Source organism: Morchella sextelata (assembly GCF_020137385.1).
Source record: "Morchella sextelata strain SCLS chromosome Unknown scls_13, whole genome shotgun sequence".
In the NCBI taxonomy this organism is placed as follows: Eukaryota; Fungi; Ascomycota; class Pezizomycetes; order Pezizales; family Morchellaceae; genus Morchella; species Morchella sextelata.
Window position 1 is genome coordinate 1,223,119 of NW_025408628.1, and position 21,052 is coordinate 1,244,170.

The following is a 21,052-nucleotide window of genomic DNA, read 5'->3' on the forward strand; positions in this document are numbered from 1 at the left end:
GCTGTGAGGTTCTGTGTGTATGTAGGTAGGTAGGCGTGTGTATGTGCGTATGGAAAAGAAAAGAAAAGAAAAGAAAGAAAAAGAGGATGGATAACAGAACAGAACAGGGCAAGAAGAAGAGGATCAGGATCGAGGATCGAGGATAGTTAGTGAGGATAGGGATAGACAGATAGACAGCCCACGCCAGCCAGCCAGATAGACAGCCAGCCAGACACGCACTGACAGACAGAATCAGACAGTAGATCGATAGAAAGGGGTGATCGAATGGTGGTGCGCGAGTGTGAGGCGTTCGTTCACTCGTCGGGTTTGTCGTTGCAATTGGCAAATCCCGTAATAGTGACTGACTACTGGCTGACCGGGGTTTGAGCCGCCCGCCGGAGAAAGCAAGACCTGTGGTGTGTTTCGTAAGAGTTCCCCCCCACCCACCCTCTTTTTCAAGCCTTTCAACCCCTTACCTCCCCTGAATTACAGGAGGCATCATGGCCCGTCACTCGTATTCACAGCCCCCCCCGACCGAGACGAAGGGCTGGGGTGTGCACCCTGGTACCTTGTCGGTACGGGTACTTTAGAGTACTTGGGCCCGTTCTACAGAGCTAGATAGAGTAGACGGGCCTGTCACTGTTGCTGTTACGGTACCTGGTAGCGGGGTTGCGGATTCCGATCGGCGAATATTTGTTCTGGAAGGTTTGTTTCACGATCGGATGAAAGCCATCAATCAGCACTCAGAACTACATGTATGTACCGGAGGCTGCACATAATGGACAAGTTTGGAAATCTTATGGAATTGTGGTAACACTACCTATACCTGATCAAAATAGAATTCCGTAATGATGATGCGGTACTAAATTTAGGATAAGTTGTGTGGCATGTCAATGATCATCTGGATGTAAAAGTAGCTACTATATATGCAAGCTCTCTACTCTAGCTACTCGGCTTATATCCTCGCTGCTATACGCAAACAGTAACCTGCAGTACCTACAAAACAGTAGTATAGTAGTAACAGTAGTATAGTAGTAATAGAAAAAAACAAAGAAAAGAAACCCTGCATATATTAAACCCATACATAACAACCTACAGTATTGTACCCTCCTTCCCGTCCCCTTCCCCTCCACCTCCACCACATCACCATCTCCATCCCATCCAGGCACTACGAAGAAAAAGAAAAAAGAAACGGAATAAAAAAAAGGGACGGATATAATATCATTCTATAACCAAACCAAAATGGCCCCCCCAAAAATCAGTTACAAATTTAAACCCCACACAGCAGTCAAGTCAGTCAGAGGAGCAACTGACCCGCACCTGCACCATTATCACCCCCGATCCCGATCCCGCTCCCGCTCCCCTTCCCGGCGTCCTCCACCGCAAGAAGTCGATACATGCGCATCTCCTCCTCAAACTCCCTGAGCGCCCTCAATTCTAAATCCTCGTTAGCCACCATCCCCTTCCCCTTCCCCTTCCCCAAAAACCAAAACAGCAGAGAACACAAAAGACTCACCACTCCCCATAAACAAAAACCCAATAAGCCCATCCAGCCCGCCCGTCACCGCCACCACCCACGCCACAAACATAAGCGCAAACGCAACGGCATTATGCGGGCTCCACCACACGCCCACATGGCACGCCACCAGCACCGGCAAGCTCGCCCAAAAATGCGCAATGCGCCAAAAATACTCGCCCTCCTCCCGCCGCGTGTAGCTGCGGATCAGCGCCTGGATCTCGTCGATAATCCCCACGGGCAGATAGCGCTCATACTCGACCTCGCCGACCTGCCCCACGAGGCGTGCCTCCCCGGCCCGCGCTTCGCCGGCGACGTCGACCAGCATGGCTTCCGGCACCTTCGTGGGTGCGCGGGCGGCCGCCAGAGCGGCTTGCTGCGCGGGGTTGGGCGTGAGCGAGAGGTGCACTTCGACGGAGAAGTGGTCTGAGAGACTGGCGTAGCCGCCGGCGCCGCCCTTGCCGCCCGTCTGCGACGGCATGCTCATGGGCTCCGTCATGCCCACGGAGACGTCGCGGACGCACGACGTGCCCGGGCTGTGGAAGACGTAGTCGAGGCGCTTCGCATGGGGGCTGTCGTAGGTCTCGGGGCTCGGCAGGACGGGGCCGGGCATGCGCCATGTGTTGAGGACGGAGTCGCAGGTGATGCCGAGGTTCTCGATGTTGGACTTTGCGGTTGAGCCCGGGGGCGAGATGGCGGGGGTGTCCGGGTACATGCTCAGCCAGGAGTCGGCCACGAGCCCGTGCGTGGTGATGAGGCGGTGGGCGAGCGAGGAGGGGACCATGTTGAAGTCGCCGGCGCCGATGACGATGCTCCCGCGGAGCGCGGCGCCGCGCATGAGCTTTGCGATCTCCCAGGCCTGCGCTGTGCGGTGGCACAGGTAGGTGTCGTTGACCTCGTAGGGGGCGTGCAGGTGCGTGTTGAAGACCTCGATGAGGCGGCCCGAGGGGTGGCGGATGGCCGCGCAGGCGACGCCCTTGCCGACGTACCAGTCGCCGCGCCAGAAGGCCGTGGGGCGCCCGTTGAGCGGGTAGGCGTGCATGGAGCTGGACTCGATGGGGAACTTGGAGAGGATCACGAGGCCGCCGCCGAGGGCGCCCGAGAAGTAGAATTTGCCGTGGGGCAGGAGGGAGCGGGTTTGGGCGCGGAGGTTGAGGTAGTCGGCATGTACCCAGAATTCTTGGAGGGCGACGATGTCGTGCGTGGGGGCGGCGCGGGCGATGCGGAGGGAGATCTCGTGCAGGCGGGCGGTGCGGTGCTTGGCGATGTATTTGAGCTGAGAGAGGTGTTAGCTGTGGGGTATATATGGAGATATAGAGGGGATGTGTGTGTGTGGGGGGGGGGGGGGGGGATTGGAGTGCCTACACCCCAGCAGTTCATGGAGAACACCCGTACGGTGTCGTCTGTTGTTTGGGCCATTGCAGATATGCTGTGAGTGTGTGTGGGATATGTGAGTATGTGTGTGAGTATGTGGGATATATATATATATATATATGGCCGAGTGAGATGTCTGTAGCTGGTGTGAGGTTTGAGGTGAGGTTGAGGTTGTAGATAGCTGCTGTAGATGATATTGTCGATGCAGCTGAGAGATCAGATGGAAAGACCCGGGGAGGAAGGCGAAGCGTTACACTATTTATGAGCGTTGCCGGGGTCTGAGCTGAGGTAAACAAACAGCTGCATCAGGATGGCACTGCAGCCACATGTATTCTGAGATGGGAAGTCTCTCTGCATGTTTGTAATATCCCATAGCCCAATTCAGTTCAATCCAACATCTACGGCCCTCTGAACACTGCAGCTCTCTCTCTAAACACTCCCTCCGAATGCTTCCCTCGCCACCTCCCACGCCTCCCTCCTGCCCCTGTCCGTCTCCAAGCCGGGTGCTAGTGTAGTGTAGTGCGACAAGCAGAGCCTCAGCTTCTTGGCCTGCATACGCACTCCCTTGGCGACAACGCCAGATCCCATCCAGACATTTCAAACAATTCCACATCTACAGAACTATTCCCACCCAATTCACCAATCCACCAATTCCAATTCACAACACCACAGCAGCACAGCAGACCCCACAACACAGAATGGACATCGACAGCTCCTCCGCCCCCCGTCCCGAACGCGCCGACTCGCCCCCTCGTGCCCGCCGCCCCGAATACGAAGCCAGCTACACCCTAACCGGCCACACGCTCGGCGTCTCCGCCATCAAGTTCTCCCCCGACGGCAAATGGCTTGCCAGTAGCTGTACGCTCCCTCCCTCTCACACCCTCCTCCTCAAACCACAACACCACAGCTACTAACACCCCCCCCCCCCCCCCCCACAGCCGCCGACAAGACGCTCAAGATCTGGCACGCCAAAACCGGCAAATACGAACAAACCTTCCACGGGCACCTCGCGGGGATCTCCGACCTCGACTGGTCCCCCGACTCCCTAACCCTCGTCTCCGGCAGCGACGACAAGACCATCCGCCTCTGGGACGTGCAAGCCTGCAAATCCATCAAGCTTCTGCGGGGCCACCACAACGCCATCTACTCCGTCTCGTTCTCGCCGCGCGGCAACATCGTCGCCAGCGGGTCCTACGACGAGGCCGTGCGCCTGTGGGACATCCGCTCCGGGCGCTGCATGAAGACGCTCCCCGCGCACAGCGATCCGGTGAGCGGCGTGCACTTTAATAGGGATGGCACGCTGATTGTGAGCTGCTCGCATGATGGGCTGATCCGCGTGTGGGATGTGAGTACGGGGCAGTGTCTGAGGACCATTGTGGAGGAGGATAATGCCCCGGTGATGGGGGTGCGGTTTAGCCCCAATGGGAAGTATTTGGTGGCGGGCACGCTGGATAGCTGTGTGAGGCTGTGGGATTATCATAGGGGCAAGTGTCTGAAGACGTATATGGGGCACCGGAATGAGAAGTATAGTATTACGCCGGCGTTTGTGGTGGGCGGTGGGGGCAGCTTTGTGTATGTTCCATTCCTTCCTTTCTTGGCTTTGGCGGGCGGGTGTGGGTTGGGCTGACGGTGACGGGTAGGGTTGCGGGCTCGGAGGACTCGGACGTGTATCTGTGGGATGTGCAGAGCAAGGACGTGGTGCAGATCCTGATTGGCCATGACGATGTCGTGCTTGGTGTTGCGGCGCATCCCACGGAGAATATTGTGGCCAGCTGCGGCCTGGATCGGACTATCAGGATATGGATTGACGAGAGCTGCCTGACTGACTGACTTGTTGGCTGGCTGGCTGTATGTGTGGGGGCTTGGGGTGTAATGGCTGGCGTAATAGGGGCGTTATGGGCTTAATTGGAATTGACGCTTTGTTGTTTAATATAGGGTTTATAGATTAAGTTTTTTTTTCAGTTTTTCTTTCTGCGGGCTGGGAATATTATGGCTCCTGAGTGGAATAGTTCTTTTGGTTTTTAGCTCTTTTGGTTCCTCTAGTTCCTCTAGTTCTTCGTACTTTTGGTACCGAGTATGTGCAAATTTCCTTTGGTGCTTGGTGTATTCAGTTCGGTGTTTCCTTCCTCGCCGTGGTCAGGAAGGATATATCAATTATTAGCCAGTATCAAAAACCAATCCCTCAAATCCACAAACCCCAACCCATGTTCAGATGGTTGTAATGTAATCAACAGCCAATCACAAAGACTCCCAATTCTAACCAAACAATCCTCTGGACACCTTAATTATCTGGTTATGCTGTCTAATTATTAGAAACGGCCCTAACCACATCCGTCCTAGCTGCTCCACTGAGTGATATTTCATGACCGCCCAACTACAACTGCAAACAGCTTTCTCTCTCTTACCAGCAGCCCATCAAGACAAGAAGCCCAGCCGAGCACTATATACGCCCGCCCATCAACCCAGTAACAGCAAATCCTATCTACTAGTCGCCATGTTTCCAGCAACAGTGTTAGCGAATATCGTTAATAATAATCGGCTAGCTTACGTCCATCGATAAATTAATAATGCCTCACGGCAAAATCTTTCCTTTATTCCCACTGTACGGGAAAAAGAACAAAAGGTACTACTGCAGGTATGGCCAGACCCATATCTACTACAGACCCATATCTACTACCCCCCGCCCCTGTGTGGGTCGAACCGTTGACCCTCTGAAATCGAAGGTGGCCCAACCACCGCACGGTGTCTACGTCCGGGGGGCGAGTGCTAACACTCGCCATGTGTGTTTTTCGTCCCGAGTGCTTGTTGAATGCCAAGACCAAGTGTTGGTGGTGAGAAGGCTAACCCGCCTAGGCGGGGCGTCATCAAACGTCACTCGCGTCCCCAAACTCAACTCTATAGGCAAGTAAGCATGAGGACACGGATTTTTATAATATATCCTTAGAGAAGTTTTTTTTTTAAAAAAGAAAGAAAGTTAACGGGGCTGGCCGGGATCCTATTGTTATAACTACAAGGACGTATGTGTTCTTATAAATAATAATTCCTATAGCGAGAGGCCGCGCATGGCCGGCTGTTATTACTATTTGTTGGTCTTGAGCCCTTAACTGTCATCAGGCAGAATCCGGCTTAATGATCTCCAGAAACAAAGAAAGTCTCAGTAGAGTCACATCGTTGCAAACTTCAACCAGACCCCTTTCGTATTATGTACCCCTAACCCTAGGGTTGTGATGGCAACCCTAGATAACCCTAACCAACCCTAGCTAACCCTAGGGTTACGTCGTGCGCGTTGTTGCGCTTTGTTTGTTCTCCATCGTGAAGTTCTCCACGGCGCGTGTCTACGTGTTGGTCAATTGTGCAAGCTGGACACTCGGGACAGCTACTCTGGCATCGTGTCATAGTCAGTGTCGTGTTTACATCCATCTCATCCACGACCAGCTCTTCCTCTCCTCCATCATCACCAGCATAAACTACACCATACACCAGAAGCACAGGCGCAACCCTAAAACAACCACCCACCCCCAATCAAACCAAGCAACCAAACCCCAGCCCCCCCCTAACCCCCTCCCTCCCCCCCGCCCCGTCGCACAAGCAAAAGCACAAGCACAAGCACTAGCACCAAGCCAAAACAACAACACCACACCACAGCGACGCATCACCAATCACTCGCACCTCATCCATCACCAACCACCACGAGAACGACTAGTACAGAACAACCACCGCATGGCAAAACCCAGCATGAAGCCGCGGCGCGCTGCCCGCAACACCTCCCAGCCGCCGAGCACGACCCGTGGCGGCGGCAGCGGAGGCGGCCCACGACACCGCTCGGCGTCGCCAGGCCCCATTGTTGCGCGCAAGACGCAGTTTAGGAGTAGTCAGCCGACACCGGTGCGCCAGGCGCAGCAGCAGGAGGCTGGCACTGGTACCAGCAATAGGAAGGTTGTTAAGAAGACGGGGAGGACGGGCGGCAGGAGTGCGAGGTCGGGGAGTCGTGGGAGGAGACATGAGGAGGAGGAGGAGGATAACAGCCAGCAGCAGCAGCAGGAAGAGGAGGATATGGAGGAGGTGGTGGAGGTGCATAGGAGTGCTGAGCAGCAGCAGCAGCGCGGAAGACTGTGTAAGTGCCTTCCTGTCGAATTTGTGAAATGTCCTCTCTTCCTCCCAGCCCAATGGATGGGTAGATGGATGGATGGCGGGGTGCGTGCGTGCATGTAGTACGTGATTAAGCTTTGTGCCGCCCCTCATGGTCATAGCTTCCGTCTTGAATGGCTGCATTGTATTAGACTTCCTGCCATCTTGTTCTGCACTACATATTATACTACACGATGTATCTTCCTCCTCCCTCTCCTCCTAAAAGTACCCTGCCCCTTCGCTCCTGTACGTTGCCGCGTCATGTTTGCTACATATATATGATTCCCGCCCCCCCCCCCCCCCCCCGCATCTACCATCTTCCTCCATCGCTCCTGAACAATGTCACAGTCTCCCGCGGCGCTCGAGGACAGGATACACCGTATATACAACTGGCTAACAAGCTCCCCACCAGCCCTCTCGCTTGTCCTCGAAGGCAGCGAGGCCGATGCTGAGGCGGAAAAGCAGAAAGAAAATCAGAGGGATCAACAGCAAGAGGAGCCCGAATCACCACCAAACCCATCAAGATATGAGCCACCCCCCAACCTCCTCCCTCACGACGATACCTTCTCATCCGTCTCCCCGGTCTCAGAATTTTTCTCAACACCAGAACCAGATCTCTCGAACACCCAAATAGAGATCGAGGAGCTTGATGTGGGCCTCATGCTTGAGATGTTCCCACACTTGGACGCACATAGCAGGAAGATATTGGACCTTCTCATTCTGAAACCCCCCACAAGAGACCTGAGACGGCTTCTCCTCGTTCCGGGCTCAAGCGCATCCAAGCGTCTCCGGACATATGAGCAGAATTTTGCCGCGTCAAAGACGGCCTACGGCACGTCTGAGTATATCTCTGTACGCCAAGTCGAGAGTGCTTTCGGCGGCGACGAGAGCTTCCGTCCGCTCCTCCACGCCTCCAACCTCTCCATTTTGGCGGACGTTGCATACACCAGCCAGGGGTCTGGCGAGAGCACTTTTGAGAAGCTGAAGCAGATCGAGAGGGATTTCCCGGTGCAGTTTGGCGATGTGGTCCGGAACGTCAACTTCCAGGCTGCCTTGGACCTCAGGACACAGTACTTGGTTTTGGCGCTGGTGAACCATCAGGATACGGATGGCTTCAACCCTGATATGTGGCTGAGACTCATATTTTTCGATGACAATATGGTCATCAAGCGCTGGACAGAGATGGAGGATGTCGACAACTGGGAGGCCCGAGTTCTCGAAAGGGTGATGAGGATCAGATCCACTTTTGCACAGAAACCGTATGACGACCCACTGGACGTTGCCATGCTGGTGGACCTGTTCCCGTGGGACGAATTTGTCAAGAGGATCTCGAGCTACATCAAGATCCGCTTTTCCGAGCTTGAAAAGTCACGCGCCGGCAGGAGCGTCGAGGAGTTGGTCGAGAATGCAAGGAACCCGCAGTTTGGGGATGTTAAGGAAAGGGATCTTCTGGATGATCGTGAGATCCCAGAGACAATACAAATACCCATAAAACCCCGCGCAGCACGTGTTTCGCAAAAGCTGCCCGAAGCCGAGCCCGAAGCAGTTGCTTCGACTGCGCCTGCAGCGGCGGCCGCTGATTTTGAGAGGTTAGTTTAAGATTTGCATTCTTGCTTCCTGCACCCCTTCCTTGGCATGGCCTTTAATTTCACTTCAATGCTAACCCCGCCCTCCCCTTAACAGCTTTGAGTCATATAAACTCAGGAAAGAGCAGCAAGGCCGCGGAAGGCTGGAGTCGACATCGATCGTTCTCAACGCAGCACAGATGAGGGACCTAAAGAGACGCAAGACAATGCCCGCCCCCGAGACAGTGCCGTTCGTCAGAGGCACGCCGAGAGTGGCAACCTCGCTGGGTTCCAAGGACGCGGAGGTGATCACCTTGTCTCAGGTGAAATTCTTAAAGTGCCTGAAAAACGCACCGGAGAAAACTCCTGGAGAAGAGGGGCCTTACAAGCTGCCGGAAGCTGCCGGGGAGGTTGTGGCCTCTAAGCAGGTAGAGGCACCCAAGCAAGCGGCGGCACCCGAACCGGTGGAAGCTCCTGAACCGATGGAAGATGCTCAGCCGCTGGAGGATGAAGGCGATGATAACGGTGTATACAATCCTGAACGGTGGATGGCCACTATCAAGAGAATGAGGGGGGTCAAGAACAAGGAGAATGATAAATCAGTGGCCTCGACTCTCCCTCCTCCACAGCAATCTCGCCTCATGAAGCGAAAGCGGTTCATCGACCCCCAAGAAGGCGCGACCCGCGTTTCGCAGATCGACGACGGCAGCCACAGAGCGCCCGCGAAGCGACAGCAGCTCCAAAAGGGAAAGGAAAGAGAGGTCATTCCCGAAGAGGTAGAAGAAAGCAGGCCCGCGTTTGAAACCGAGGGTCAGGACGAGCAGGACGAGGATGCGGATATGTACCAAGTAGACTCGAGGAAAGAGGACGAAGAGAGGATGAAGAGGAGCAGAAAGGGCCTGCCAGACATTGGTCCCTCGAGTGCTGCTGCTGATAAAGCCCCCGCTGCCTCCGCCGCTCCAAGAACATCAACCTCCTCCGCAAAGGCCGCAGAGGTGCAGAACGGTGCCAAGCAGCGTAAAATCGCGCCAATGAAGGGTTCTAGGAATTCCAAGGGTTCGAGGGCTTCTGGGGGTACTGAGGCCTCCAAGAAATTGTCGGGCGCAGGCGAAAAGTCGGATGTGGACGAGTGTGATAGCGAGGACGAGGAGTATGATGACGAGGAGGAAGCGGAGGAGGTAGAGGAGGTTGAGGATGAGGACGAGTCCGTCAACAATGACGAGAGGCGTGCTGCGCTCAACCAAAGGGTTGAGAGAATAATAAAGAAGGATCTTGCGAGGCAGTCGAAGCCAGCGCGCCTGTTTAGGAAACGACAGCCTTGGGGACGGAAGCAGACGGCGCTTTTGATTCGGATAATTGGGGAAAGGGGTTGCAAATGGGCCGAGATTAGAGATGTAAGTCGCCAGTGGGATTAATAGAGGTGAAACCCTTATGTGGACGATGAGATCACTGACCTGTGTGCGTTGTAGATGAACGTTGCTGAATTCAGCGGCCGGTCGAATGTCCAACTTAAAGATAAGGCACGAAATATTAAATATGACTACCTGAAGTAAATCACCCTCCCTAAACCATCACCACCTAAATCATAGCCTCGTTACTAATAGCGTCACAAACAAACAGAGCAAGAATGCAACTGCCTCCCAACTTTGAAGACGTCACCATCAGCAGGACCCAGGTGCAGACATTGCAACACATGGGCATCAACTGCGACGACTACATCTGAGCGGTTTGTTAGTTAGTTGATTAGTTAGTTGTATCATCATGCTGCTATGGTTTCCTGGCGTTATTTTCTTTTCCTATTCCTTCCTGGGCGTTTGTAACTTTTCTACCTTCATTGTCAAGTTTACTTTGTTGTCTCTATATCGAACTATTGGATCAAGTTTTTAGTGTGTAGTAGGGCCTTTTAGGGTTGGGATATGGTATTCAAAACTTTTTTTCTTTGCTTTATTTCGCCTTTTTTACTTTTTTATTTGTTCTCATCTTTACGCGCGCGGCGGCCCTCTTAATTGTGGCTTCCTTCTATTTTCCTTTTCTTTTATTTTTCATGATGGGTTTCTCAATTAATAGATACCATGGAGAAATATGCGACGGCCGCTTATCTTATGGAGAGAAAGGAAAGAGAGAGTTCGAGATGGCGCGTTAGTACTTTCTCACGCAGAGGGGCAGGGCCTCTCTTGCGTCTTTTTTTTTTTTTTTTTTTATTAATTTCAATTGCCCTTGACCCGCTCGTCTTGTCGGGCTGTACCATTTATTACTACCGCTACTACCGCTATTATTATTACTCTTTGATCATCTGTATTCCCCCTCACTAATTTTTCCGCAGCGGTGGCGTTGGTTGTTGTTGATATTGGTTATTGCAAGGTATATATGGCATGGATGATAAATACAAAAGTTTGCTAAATGACATCAGCACCGTTGGTGAAGGGGTATCATAGTTGCCTTCCATTACACAATGACAGCAACTGGGAAGGGTTCGAGTCCCTTACGGCGCATTCTTTTTTTTTCATCTTTCTTTTCTTCCCTTCCCCTATTTCTGATCGATATTTCCACCTATCTCTTTTTATTCGATTAAATTCTTCTATTAACACAAGTTCACATAAACGATTCCGTCATGAGGTATCACTCGGTATATATCGGACGGAAACGGCCGTCGGGGACGAGGCGCTAGAGAGCTGCTTGTCGGTATTGGATAGAAGTAAGTCCATAGATAGGTACATATGTGCAGACACGCTGCTAGGTGTAGGAAAGCCATGATCCAAAAACTAAGAACCTTCCGCCAAACCCCCTTCTAAAGCCCGTACTATATATATGTATGTGACTGTGAAATTCACCAGTATTTTGGTGTGCTTTGGCGCGAAGATGGTGATCCATGACCAAGAACTATAGCAAGTACGAAGCATGTTTTTCTTCTACACATACGTACTCAAATCAGCACCTTTTATACAGCTCGTCATGTAAATACAACCAGTTGGAAATTCCAATAACACCGGACCACCCAGTGCGATTTCCCCGCAACCAGCCCCCCCCCATTCATGAAGCTTCTTCTGGACCCTTGGGTTCTTCGGGCTCGAACTCCTGATGGCACGAAAAGAATGATACGGTACTTTCTGGGCTGCCTGGCTCCTGGTCGTTTTTCTTTTCCGGCTGTAGGGCACTATCAAGATCAAGATTAGAGAAAGTCTCGTCTAGATCCTGCAGAGGTAGCAACGGGGGCGTGTTTCCCTGCTTTTATTTCATTAGCATTTGCCGAGCCATAATGTTGTCGCTTGAAAACTCAAATAACAAAAGTGCACGCAGTTTTGATGTCAGTTATCTCATCCTTTCTAGAAGTCAAATAAATTGATCTCGGTCATGCCTGTGAATATATAAAGAACTAAACAAAGCGAGGATGATCATTAAAAACCCCCCAAATAAACAAACCACGCAAACCGAAGATCAGGTATTGAGTCCCCTTCAAGACCACAACGCCAAAAAAGAAAAAAAGAACAACGAAAAACGGAAATACAAATAGCAAGCATCGCAAGTGCCAAGAGGAAAGAAGAAAAGGACGTAGAAAATTCAGTTGGGATGGAAGTAACGACTCCTCACCGCCTGACTGAGATTGGACATCCTGCTTGCCATGCCGCCAGCTTGCATAGTGCTTAAATACGCTTCCTCCATTGCGGATTGTGTAACACTCGCGTCTAGTAACAATCAGCGGCAAAAGAGGACTATGTAATGATTGGTGTACGTACCAGAGAGATCACTAAAACTACTTCCCATACTAGGCGAATTTGGTCCAGTGGATAAACCTGTACTATCTACCGGCAATCGCCTAGGACTTCCCATGGGTGCCAGGGGCTGCTGTATTCTTGACCTTCTAGCTCTAACTGTACCCTGAAACTCCAGCGATGGGTCAACACCAGTTCGAGAGCTGGGCCGAACGGATTCCTTCCCCTTTATTGTGCCAGCCCCAGAGGTTCGCCGTCTTAGCGTCACGGTACCTGTCATTTGGTCATCGGTACCTGCAGCCAGCTTTTCGCCAGGTGAAAATGGCAAAAATGCCGGTTCTTCATCGCCATCCTCATCAGAGCTCTCACGGGAGCCCTTTTTATTGAGAAACGACGGAAGCCTCCGAAAGAGCCGGTTTCCACCATCGTCATCATCATCAGACGATGCTGATGCTGTAGAGGACTCTGTATAATCTTCGGATGCAGATGAGGGGTGTTCTGGGGAACGACTGGGCGATGGATCAGGAGGAACATGATTTGAGAACCGGTGACTAATTAGCGGAGGCTGTGCACCGCCACGAGTGGTCGTAGACGAGCCGGTTCGTGACATTGGCTGTGCGGACGCTACGGAAATTTTAGTACTCTGCTATCTATTCATATTGGCTAGAACTCTTACGCCTATTCGTATTGGTCGGAGTTGCTGGAAGGGCAGGTGTGAGTCGGGGAGTAACTATTGGAATAGAGCGCACTGAAAGAGATGAGTGAGTCCTGGGCTCTATAGACAAGACTCCCTATCAATGGCCATTTCGAGATAACTCCGATGGCTATTGAGGAGTGGTATAAACTTACCTGTACCAGCTGTACCAGTTCTAGCCATCGGGGCTCCTCCCATCACAGCCGGAGATTGCGGTCGCGAGTATGGGGAGCTACTAGCAATATTGGCAATATTGGTATTCAGAGCAGATGTCCCCGCCCTTCTCATTTGAGCTTGAATCTGCGAGAGCTCCCGTTCATAAAGCCATGCTGCCTGCTGAAGTAGGAATTCTCGAGATACTTGAAGGTCGGTTGCTCTGTTACAACATTAGCACTCTCCACTACACTCCAGTCTACTTTACTAGTGAGCTCACAGTTCATTCCCTATACTGTCATATTAGCCATAGATAAATTCCGAGAATTTGAGGGAGGGGAACGTACAATCAATATCCATGCTACGGCCAGCTCTCGAAAGAACCTTCCACAAGTACCTCTCTTTTGCATCATTCCAATCAACCTATTTCACCAATCAGTACTTTTGTACCATAATTCTCTGTGTACATGACATATTGATACCCACCTGTGGCGGATCCACGAACCCATTCCTTTCGAATGGAAGTCGTATGTAAACGACGTATCTCTCCTCGGCCGGTGGCTGAGAGATTACTGGAACTTGGCCACGCCTGCTACCCTCTCTATCACCTCTGAGCGAGTTGGTACGCTGAGTTGGGGGAGCCATATTCACCGGAGAAGAAGCCAGAGCTCCATTCAAAGGCACTCCACCACCAGCTCCCCCACCAGCTCCCCCACCTCCTCCTCCAGCTCCAGCTCCTCCGGACCCTCCGGGCCCTCCAGTTCCACCAGTTCCTCCTCCAACTCCTCCAGATCCCCTTGAAGAAGTCTGACGGGGCCCAAGGTGTCCAATCATTCCTGCTGCGGCCTGTGTGGTGTTCTTGATGATATTCGGAAGTGGTACCACAGGCATGGGGCTTTGTGATCGCGTGTAAGACAAGCTTTACGTCACGAACAGCATTGTGAGTTGAAACGCGACAGCTAGAGGCACGTGAAGGATAAGCCAGGATTGACTTACTAATCTTGGCAGCTATATATACCCAAACCCCTACCCTACCACAACGCTAAGTTAATCAGATTACATATGATCCACTACATGTAGGTACACGCAACCCCGCGCTTTAGTTCTAAGAGTTTAGAAATTTATTATGTATCTACCGGCAGTTATCTAGTTTCTGCTGGGGCGACGTTGTACGCGTGTATGCGTGGAATCTCTCTGGTCACAGTAAATCACTCGTAGCCGCGCACAGAGCGAATCGACTCGGGTTTGCCCTAGTCTCGTTCCCAGTCACACTTCATGGAGTCAAATCAAAACAGGTCTGGGCACGAGAGTACATAGGGTACATACTCACACAGTAAATCCAATCAATGCGTAGAAAGTAAAACGTGCTTTAGCCATAGAGATTTCCTATAACACCCATAGGTACATGGATATGGTTTCCAGATCGACCCTACCTATATAGAGCACGTACATATTGAAAGCTCAAACACTATGAAGTTAATTGCTTTCTTCCGATCCGGTGCTCTAAAGATACTATACCCAGAGTAAGTTCAAAGTACCAAATAATACACGCCTAGAATACATGTAGTACCTATATATTGTAGCTAATATGTCAATGTAGTTCACCAAGGTATTCATTCTGTTTGGCTGTAAAATCTTGTTTCTATAGGTATTTGAATTTGGAAAATCCAAGTCTTACTGATACATCAATGATTTCAAGATATTAAACCAACCTTGTATCCGACCAGTCTTCTATTTCGTGGGTGACAAAAAATAACTGCTAGAAGCCCCCGAACGTTCGAACGACTAACGGAGAAGGCCGATAAAAAGCAAGCTATAAGAAGCTCTGAATATAAATATGTATGTACATTCGAGCGACGTTAGTTGTGTACTTATATCATGCAACCTTGCATTTTGAACTAGATCTAAGTTAAAACTGGGATGAGCTTGGTTAAATAGAAAGCAACACGGAGCGAAGAAAAAAAAAAGAAAAAAGACGTTGAAAAAAAAACCTAAATACCATATTTTGACAATTTGAACCAATGAAAGTAATTATATTTCGTCAATCATATCATCACTGTCGTCTCCTGAAGCTTCCTGGAATCTCGGTCTCATCTGGGCATTATATCTCCTCGCGGTCACCTTTCCGTCCCTGTTCGATAACCTTGATTTTCCACCATTCCAAGTGTGTAAGCTCACTGTCCCTGTAGTGAATCCATACCCATTCCAACAAGTAGCTAAGTTCCTTGTTAGACATCTTTTCCTAAAAATGAAACGACATGAGGAGTAGTCTGATGACAAACCTGCTAATACAGGTGCGCTAGGATGCCAGCTGACATCCCTTACACATGTCTTCCATGACGTCCTCGAGTTTGATCCCTCGTCCCAATCGCGATACCAGCTATTATTCGACCTTTCGTCCACTGGTCTAGTATTCAACGTGGCAGCATTGACATCTATCTCGCCAGCAATCGTTGCATCAAGATTGTAAATTTTGGCTTTTCCATCTGAAGAACCAGTATAGACGTATCGAGATCCAGTTGAGGTGGGTGGTGAGAAGTGGCATCGGATCAAGGTTTTATGGACACTATGCCCACGGTACGTAACTAAAGAAGAATCGTGTGGTAGCTTTATAGGGGGTTCCCTGTAACTATTTGGGGTTAGCAAGACTACATTCAAAGGTAATTTTATATGAGAAGAGTCTGAACCTACATCTGCGAGCGGTAGTCAAATCCACTGGAGTAATTAAAGTGAGGTAATCCATCAAATTCTTTAGGATCCATCATTTTCCTGGGTAATCATTAGCAATGTACTCGAGCCTTTGGTTCAAAGTAACCCGCCTTATATCCCATAACTTCATAGTCTGGTCTTTAGCGTTAGAAAGAACATATCTTCCATCTCCTTTGCTATCCACATATGTTAAACCTTCCGTGTGTCCGGCAAACACACCTACCTCCCGCCCATCTGCCATACTGCGCCGATCCCATACTTTGATTGTAGTATCATCAGACCCAGAGTAGAGAATATGAGGGGAATTTTGATCTCCATAGCAAACGGCGTTAACGTCTTCCTCATGTCCTTGAAGCTTGAGAATCGGCGTACGGGTCTCTATGTCATATACATAGAGACAACTATCGCTTGCCCCAGCTACAATTTCACGACCATCACCAGAGAATCGAACAGACCATATCTACCAAGCGCATTCGAAATTACTTCGTGTTCTCAGGATTTTCTTGAAAAGAGGACTTACACCATAATGAGGATCCATAACATTTATGTTCCCACGTTCTCCATGGCTTAGCTCTAAAGGAATAATTTCGTCATTACCAGGGTTTGTGTTCGCCATGAAGACACAGCTTGCTATGCTACTATAGGCTAAGTGGTTGTTATCTGGAGAAAGAGTCGCATCGGTGATGGTCCATCTTCCGCCAATATAATCCACAGACTTATAATATTTCCATTCGTATGGATTTGAGGTATCGTACATCCGTACCTGGAAATCTTGAGAACAGCTGTAAAAGAAATTCCCATCTTCGGAAAATTGGCCAGAATAGGAGCGATTGTCATAATGGATGATAAAGTCCGCTTCACTGCTTGGAAGCATTGACTATAAGGGTTATGAGTTAACCCATGCAATATTATTGTCCCGGAATATCGAAGAAGTGAACTCACTTGTGCCATCAATTGGTTTAAAATTCTACCTCGTTCTCCAACGTAGCTCCCAATCTCCCTTTCGAGCAATCGTCTGGATAGCGTAAAGCCTTTAGTTGGTTTTGAAGCACCACCGGCCCCATAGCTCTGCAACTCATTCTGCGAATATCCGTCAGAATAACTTTCCATATCCTACTCAATCCCCGGTATACTAGGTGCACCAACAGATCCAAAGTCTCCTGATCTCATGAGTTCCTGACCAATCGCACTCGGCACCGGATCGATTTCGCTATAGTGGGGAGGAGGCCGTCGCGGGTATCTATCTATCTCAACAAATGCGCTGTTTCCACTGCTAAGTCTGAATATCATATTTCTGTTGAATTGAATCCGTCCTTGAAGTAAGCGTGCAATCTGCACTGCTCTAGCTCGTGTATCGATTTCGTCATCATCATCATCACCATCATCCAGTTCCTCTTCGCTCTCCTCATCCTGGTCTTCTGTTGCATCTTCAAATTCAAGCACATCTGCATCGCAATTTTATTAGACGAATGAAGATTCTCAAAATACCTCGGCAAGCCTCTTACCTTCCTCGCTGTCGTCATGGTCATTAGATGTCTCATAATCCATATCATTATCCTCCGGATCAGTTTCGTTAAGATGAGCCGCGAGTGAGTTATTCATAGCGTATGCAAAGTGATATGTATGCTTGGACAAAAATAATAATAATGGGAGCGTTAGGAGTTTAAGTACATGTAGTAAATGTGGGGAAGAAATACATGCTGTGTCTAGCGGGGAATTGCCGCGTCCCGCAGTGAATGGTGACGTTCTTATCTCCGCCTAACTCCCTTTCATGCTGATTGAGAATTTCAATCGTTCTGCTGTGTATAATACGAACATCGAGATCGGTGATAGTCACCGGAAACTACAACAAAAGGTGAATTTCCCGTAAAGAGCACTCTTATGGCATTTATAGAGCTCTATGTAATTGAAATTAGCTACTGGTATGTATTCAGCTCTTGTAGAGTTAGTCTTATCGATGCATTCTTCCGGGGATCCCACATCCCCGGCGGAGAAACCACCTCTCCGATCCGAAAGCTCCTTAAGCGAGTGCACCAAATTTGGGATTGTCGTCACGAGGGTTAGGTTTACACCGTCTTGGCGAGGTAGTTACGTGATACGCGTAAAGTACATGTAGGTGTTTCTACTCGAGCTCCAGGTTTCGAATTCGTCTATACTCGTAATTTTTTGACGTTTCCGGACTGAACTGGGTCTGCATATGGGCGAAAATCGTGCATAACAATCATATTTTGGTGGCATGCAGACCCAGTCCAGTCCGGAAACGCCAAAAAATTACGAGTATTAGATATAAAACTACATGTACATGTAAGTACAGTCGTGATCCACGTACATACATGTATGTTAGATTAAGAATGTGCCCCTTGCGCAGCATCAGTGTTTCAGGCAATGGAAGCAATCAATTCTAGAAGCGAATATTCTCTGCCGGGAAATTCTCCCAATAGAGTAGAATAGACCCCTGCAAGGATTCTCAGGATCTTGAAGCACAGATTCTCGTGAAAATAATAATACAGAATATACATGTGTCTGTCCCTCTTGTTATCAAGTGAGCATGTAAGATAAGATGTAACCTTTTGATCTCGTGAGCCCGCCGGGTAAGACGCGACTGTTATTTAACACACAGGAAACGGCTTGCGGGACGAAACGTAGGCTCATCGGCAATTGATCCGGACCTAAACCCCAAGAGACTCTGGTTCTCAATAGCGCACTCGCTAAACGCGTAGAAGAGTCACCAACTTTTTCCAGATAATTCGAAACATGATTATCTCAGGTTTTCAGAATCCAGATTAGTGGAGAGCCTAGAATTGCGGCTCGACGTTGTTGCTGAGTGATGGTTATTTTTTGTTAGCCCTAACCATTGCCCTTTGCTCATTTCACGCAATTAATAGTAGGAGAGTACGCGAAATTTTCTCCACTTTATGCGGTAGTCAGCGCACAGGCGTTAGTTGGTTCCGTTGTGTTCGTATGAAGATCAATGCAATCGTGTTAAGTACTTATATCAGCCCACGCCCGCCGCTCCCCTGACGTGCCTTTAAACTCTGCCTACCAGCACCTTCCTTACTCCCTTCTCTCTCAACTTCTTCCTACCACCATCACCATTATAGCCAGTGCCAAAGTATCGAACAAAACACCAATCTTCAATCTTCCAAAATGGTTGCCCGCGTTCAACACCCTGCCCCTTCTTTTAAAGGAACTGCCGTTGTCGACGGAACATTCGCAGGTCAGCCAATCCATCCAGCTATCCATCTAGGGAGCTCAAACACCCTTTTACCAGTCAACTTCAATCTATTAATATATTAATAGTTGTATACTAATATCATTTATGGAGTTTAGAAATCTCGCTTGAGGATTACAAAGGCAAATGGCTCGTTCTGGCTTTCATCCCCATGGCATGGACATTTGTTTGGTAAGTCTTCAGTAATCTACAATTGTGCTGTGTTTAAGCTTTATCATATCACCGCGTTGAAAAAAGCATTTACCAAACTAAACTGACTTGTGATCGTTTGGACATGCAGCCCTACTGAGGTTGGCCAATCCCGTTTCCACTCCACCGATTCGACCAATTCTGATCGAGACCACGCATTATGTTAAACTAACACGTCCACAATAGATTATTGCATTCTCAGATGCCGCAAAACAATTCGCTGAACGCGGAGCTTCCGTTGTCTTCGCTTCAGTCGATTCTGAATATAGGTGGGTACTTTATCCTATTGAGTCGGATATCTCCGTGTAACCCACATGCACATCCAAGTTACTGACTCTAAGCACTGAAGTCTTCTCTCATGGGCCTCAACAGCCCGCAAGGATGGAGGTCTAGGAAGTGTCAACATTCCTCTTTACAGCGACAAGAACCACAAATTGGCAAAGGATTACGGTGTTTTGATTGAAGAGGAGGGCGTTGCTCTTCGTGGTCTTTTCATCATTGACCCCAAGGGAACTATCCGCCAGGTAAGAACATCCCGACACAAGATGGATTTGAATTAGTTTGGAGGAATTCTTATTCACATTTTACCATTTTGCTAGATCACCATCAACGATCTTCCGGTTGGGCGCTCAGTTGATGAAACAATCCGTTTGGTAGACGCTTTCCAATTTACAGAAAAGGTATATTCCACCAGCTACTGAATTGGGGCTAAATTACTGACGGAATTATAAAGTACGGCGAGGTATGCCCTGCCAACTGGAATGCTGGTTCAGAAACAATCAAGGCCAATCCCAAAGAGTCAAAGGAATATTTCACTAAGGTTCATGGTTAAAGTGTACTTCAAAATGGACTGGACTGTATTTTTAACTTGGCGAGATAAATCATGAACTGTTAATAGGTCAAAGACAGTGGCATGCAAAATGATGGAGCTTGAAGTCGGTCGGTCATCTATAGATTAGATATCGACTGTATTCATCTAGCCTTTCTTTGTTGTTCCGTAGTAGAATTTAGTGGTAGTAGAGTTGATTAATACCAAACTTTTGCCGAGTTGGCCAGCTCATAGTGTCCTGATAGTCTGCATGTTCAGAATGTTGCAACAGGCATACCCGATCAAAGATTTACATGGTGCGTTAAGAGATCTGTGTTGTTTGGGAGTAGTTACCTCCGAAGGTGATGACTTTCTTGGCAGATTATTGGGATAATCGGAAGCCCGGAAAGTTGGATCATTCAATTACACGAACAGCATAGATTATTACAATAATTCAAAAGTCGATAATCTGTCAGATTACTACCAATCACTCGAATTATTGGCTTGTCCGGACAGGCCCTTGGTCTGGGTTACGGAGGTTTTATAATGGAAATAATATAATTCTCGATACTATCCAAGCATGGCTCAACAAACATCCAACACGCAAACTACATGTATGTAGGCACAACAAAATAAGACCTCAGAAACGGGTAAGGAATTTTCCACAAAGAACGATAGAAAAGATAGAAATAAAAGATTGTCCCATGAAAGCGAAATAAAAGATTGTCCAATGAAAGCGAAATAAAAGATTGTCCCATGAAAGCGAAATAAAAGATTGTCCAATGAAAGCGAAATAAAAGATTGTCCCATGAAAGCAATGCACGTAAGATTCGACGAATAAAGGAAAGAAAGAAAGCAAGAACGAAAGGAGCGCGAAGTAAAAGCATAACATAAGCAATTTCCTAAATGATTAAAAGAAGTCAAATGAGAGGTAGTAACGAAAAGAAATTCATAAACCTAGTTCCCTAATCCTAGTCATTTATCATTGATATCTC

General features: G+C 49.0%; 6 protein-coding genes across 6 annotated transcripts; 3 read left to right on the forward strand and 3 right to left on the reverse strand.

Annotated features, from left to right (window-relative positions):
* Positions 1-1,276: 1,276 nt before the first annotated feature.
* H6S33_002736 (uncharacterized protein) lies at positions 1,277-2,914 on the reverse strand (the record flags this gene model as incomplete). Its single annotated transcript, XM_044834105.1, has 3 exons — positions 1,277-1,416; positions 1,496-2,771; positions 2,861-2,914. The coding sequence occupies 3 exons, from the start codon at positions 2,912-2,914 to the stop codon at positions 1,277-1,279; spliced, it is 1,470 nt and encodes a 489-aa protein (XP_044692897.1).
* A 653-nt stretch (positions 2,915-3,567) lies between these two features.
* On the forward strand, positions 3,568-4,699 carry H6S33_002737 (uncharacterized protein; the record flags this gene model as incomplete). The annotated part of the gene is made up of 3 exons (XM_044834106.1): positions 3,568-3,727; positions 3,808-4,441; positions 4,510-4,699. The coding sequence occupies 3 exons, from the start codon at positions 3,568-3,570 to the stop codon at positions 4,697-4,699; spliced, it is 984 nt and encodes a 327-aa protein (XP_044692898.1).
* Positions 4,700-6,604: 1,905 nt separating this feature from the next.
* On the forward strand, positions 6,605-10,285 carry H6S33_002738 (uncharacterized protein; the record flags this gene model as incomplete). Its single annotated transcript, XM_044834107.1, has 5 exons — positions 6,605-6,983; positions 7,410-8,586; positions 8,681-9,956; positions 10,032-10,111; positions 10,183-10,285. 5 exons carry the CDS (start codon positions 6,605-6,607, stop codon positions 10,283-10,285), a joined length of 3,015 nt encoding a protein of 1,004 aa, XP_044692899.1.
* A 1,307-nt stretch (positions 10,286-11,592) lies between these two features.
* On the reverse strand, positions 11,593-14,010 carry H6S33_002739 (uncharacterized protein; the record flags this gene model as incomplete). The annotated part of the gene is made up of 8 exons (XM_044834109.1): positions 11,593-11,787; positions 12,151-12,245; positions 12,297-12,896; positions 12,949-13,047; positions 13,122-13,342; positions 13,400-13,409; positions 13,467-13,542; positions 13,606-14,010. 8 exons carry the CDS (start codon positions 14,008-14,010, stop codon positions 11,593-11,595), a joined length of 1,701 nt encoding a protein of 566 aa, XP_044692900.1.
* Positions 14,011-15,220: 1,210 nt separating this feature from the next.
* On the reverse strand, positions 15,221-17,430 carry H6S33_002740 (uncharacterized protein; the record flags this gene model as incomplete). Its single annotated transcript, XM_044834110.1, has 8 exons — positions 15,221-15,361; positions 15,445-15,742; positions 15,811-15,888; positions 15,954-16,288; positions 16,349-16,705; positions 16,771-16,908; positions 16,975-17,273; positions 17,334-17,430. The coding sequence occupies 8 exons, from the start codon at positions 17,428-17,430 to the stop codon at positions 15,221-15,223; spliced, it is 1,743 nt and encodes a 580-aa protein (XP_044692901.1).
* Positions 17,431-18,975: 1,545 nt separating this feature from the next.
* H6S33_002741 (uncharacterized protein) lies at positions 18,976-20,081 on the forward strand (the record flags this gene model as incomplete). Its single annotated transcript, XM_044834111.1, has 7 exons — positions 18,976-19,045; positions 19,159-19,231; positions 19,341-19,350; positions 19,436-19,518; positions 19,599-19,773; positions 19,849-19,929; positions 19,983-20,081. 7 exons carry the CDS (start codon positions 18,976-18,978, stop codon positions 20,079-20,081), a joined length of 591 nt encoding a protein of 196 aa, XP_044692902.1.
* Positions 20,082-21,052: the final 971 nt, after the last annotated feature.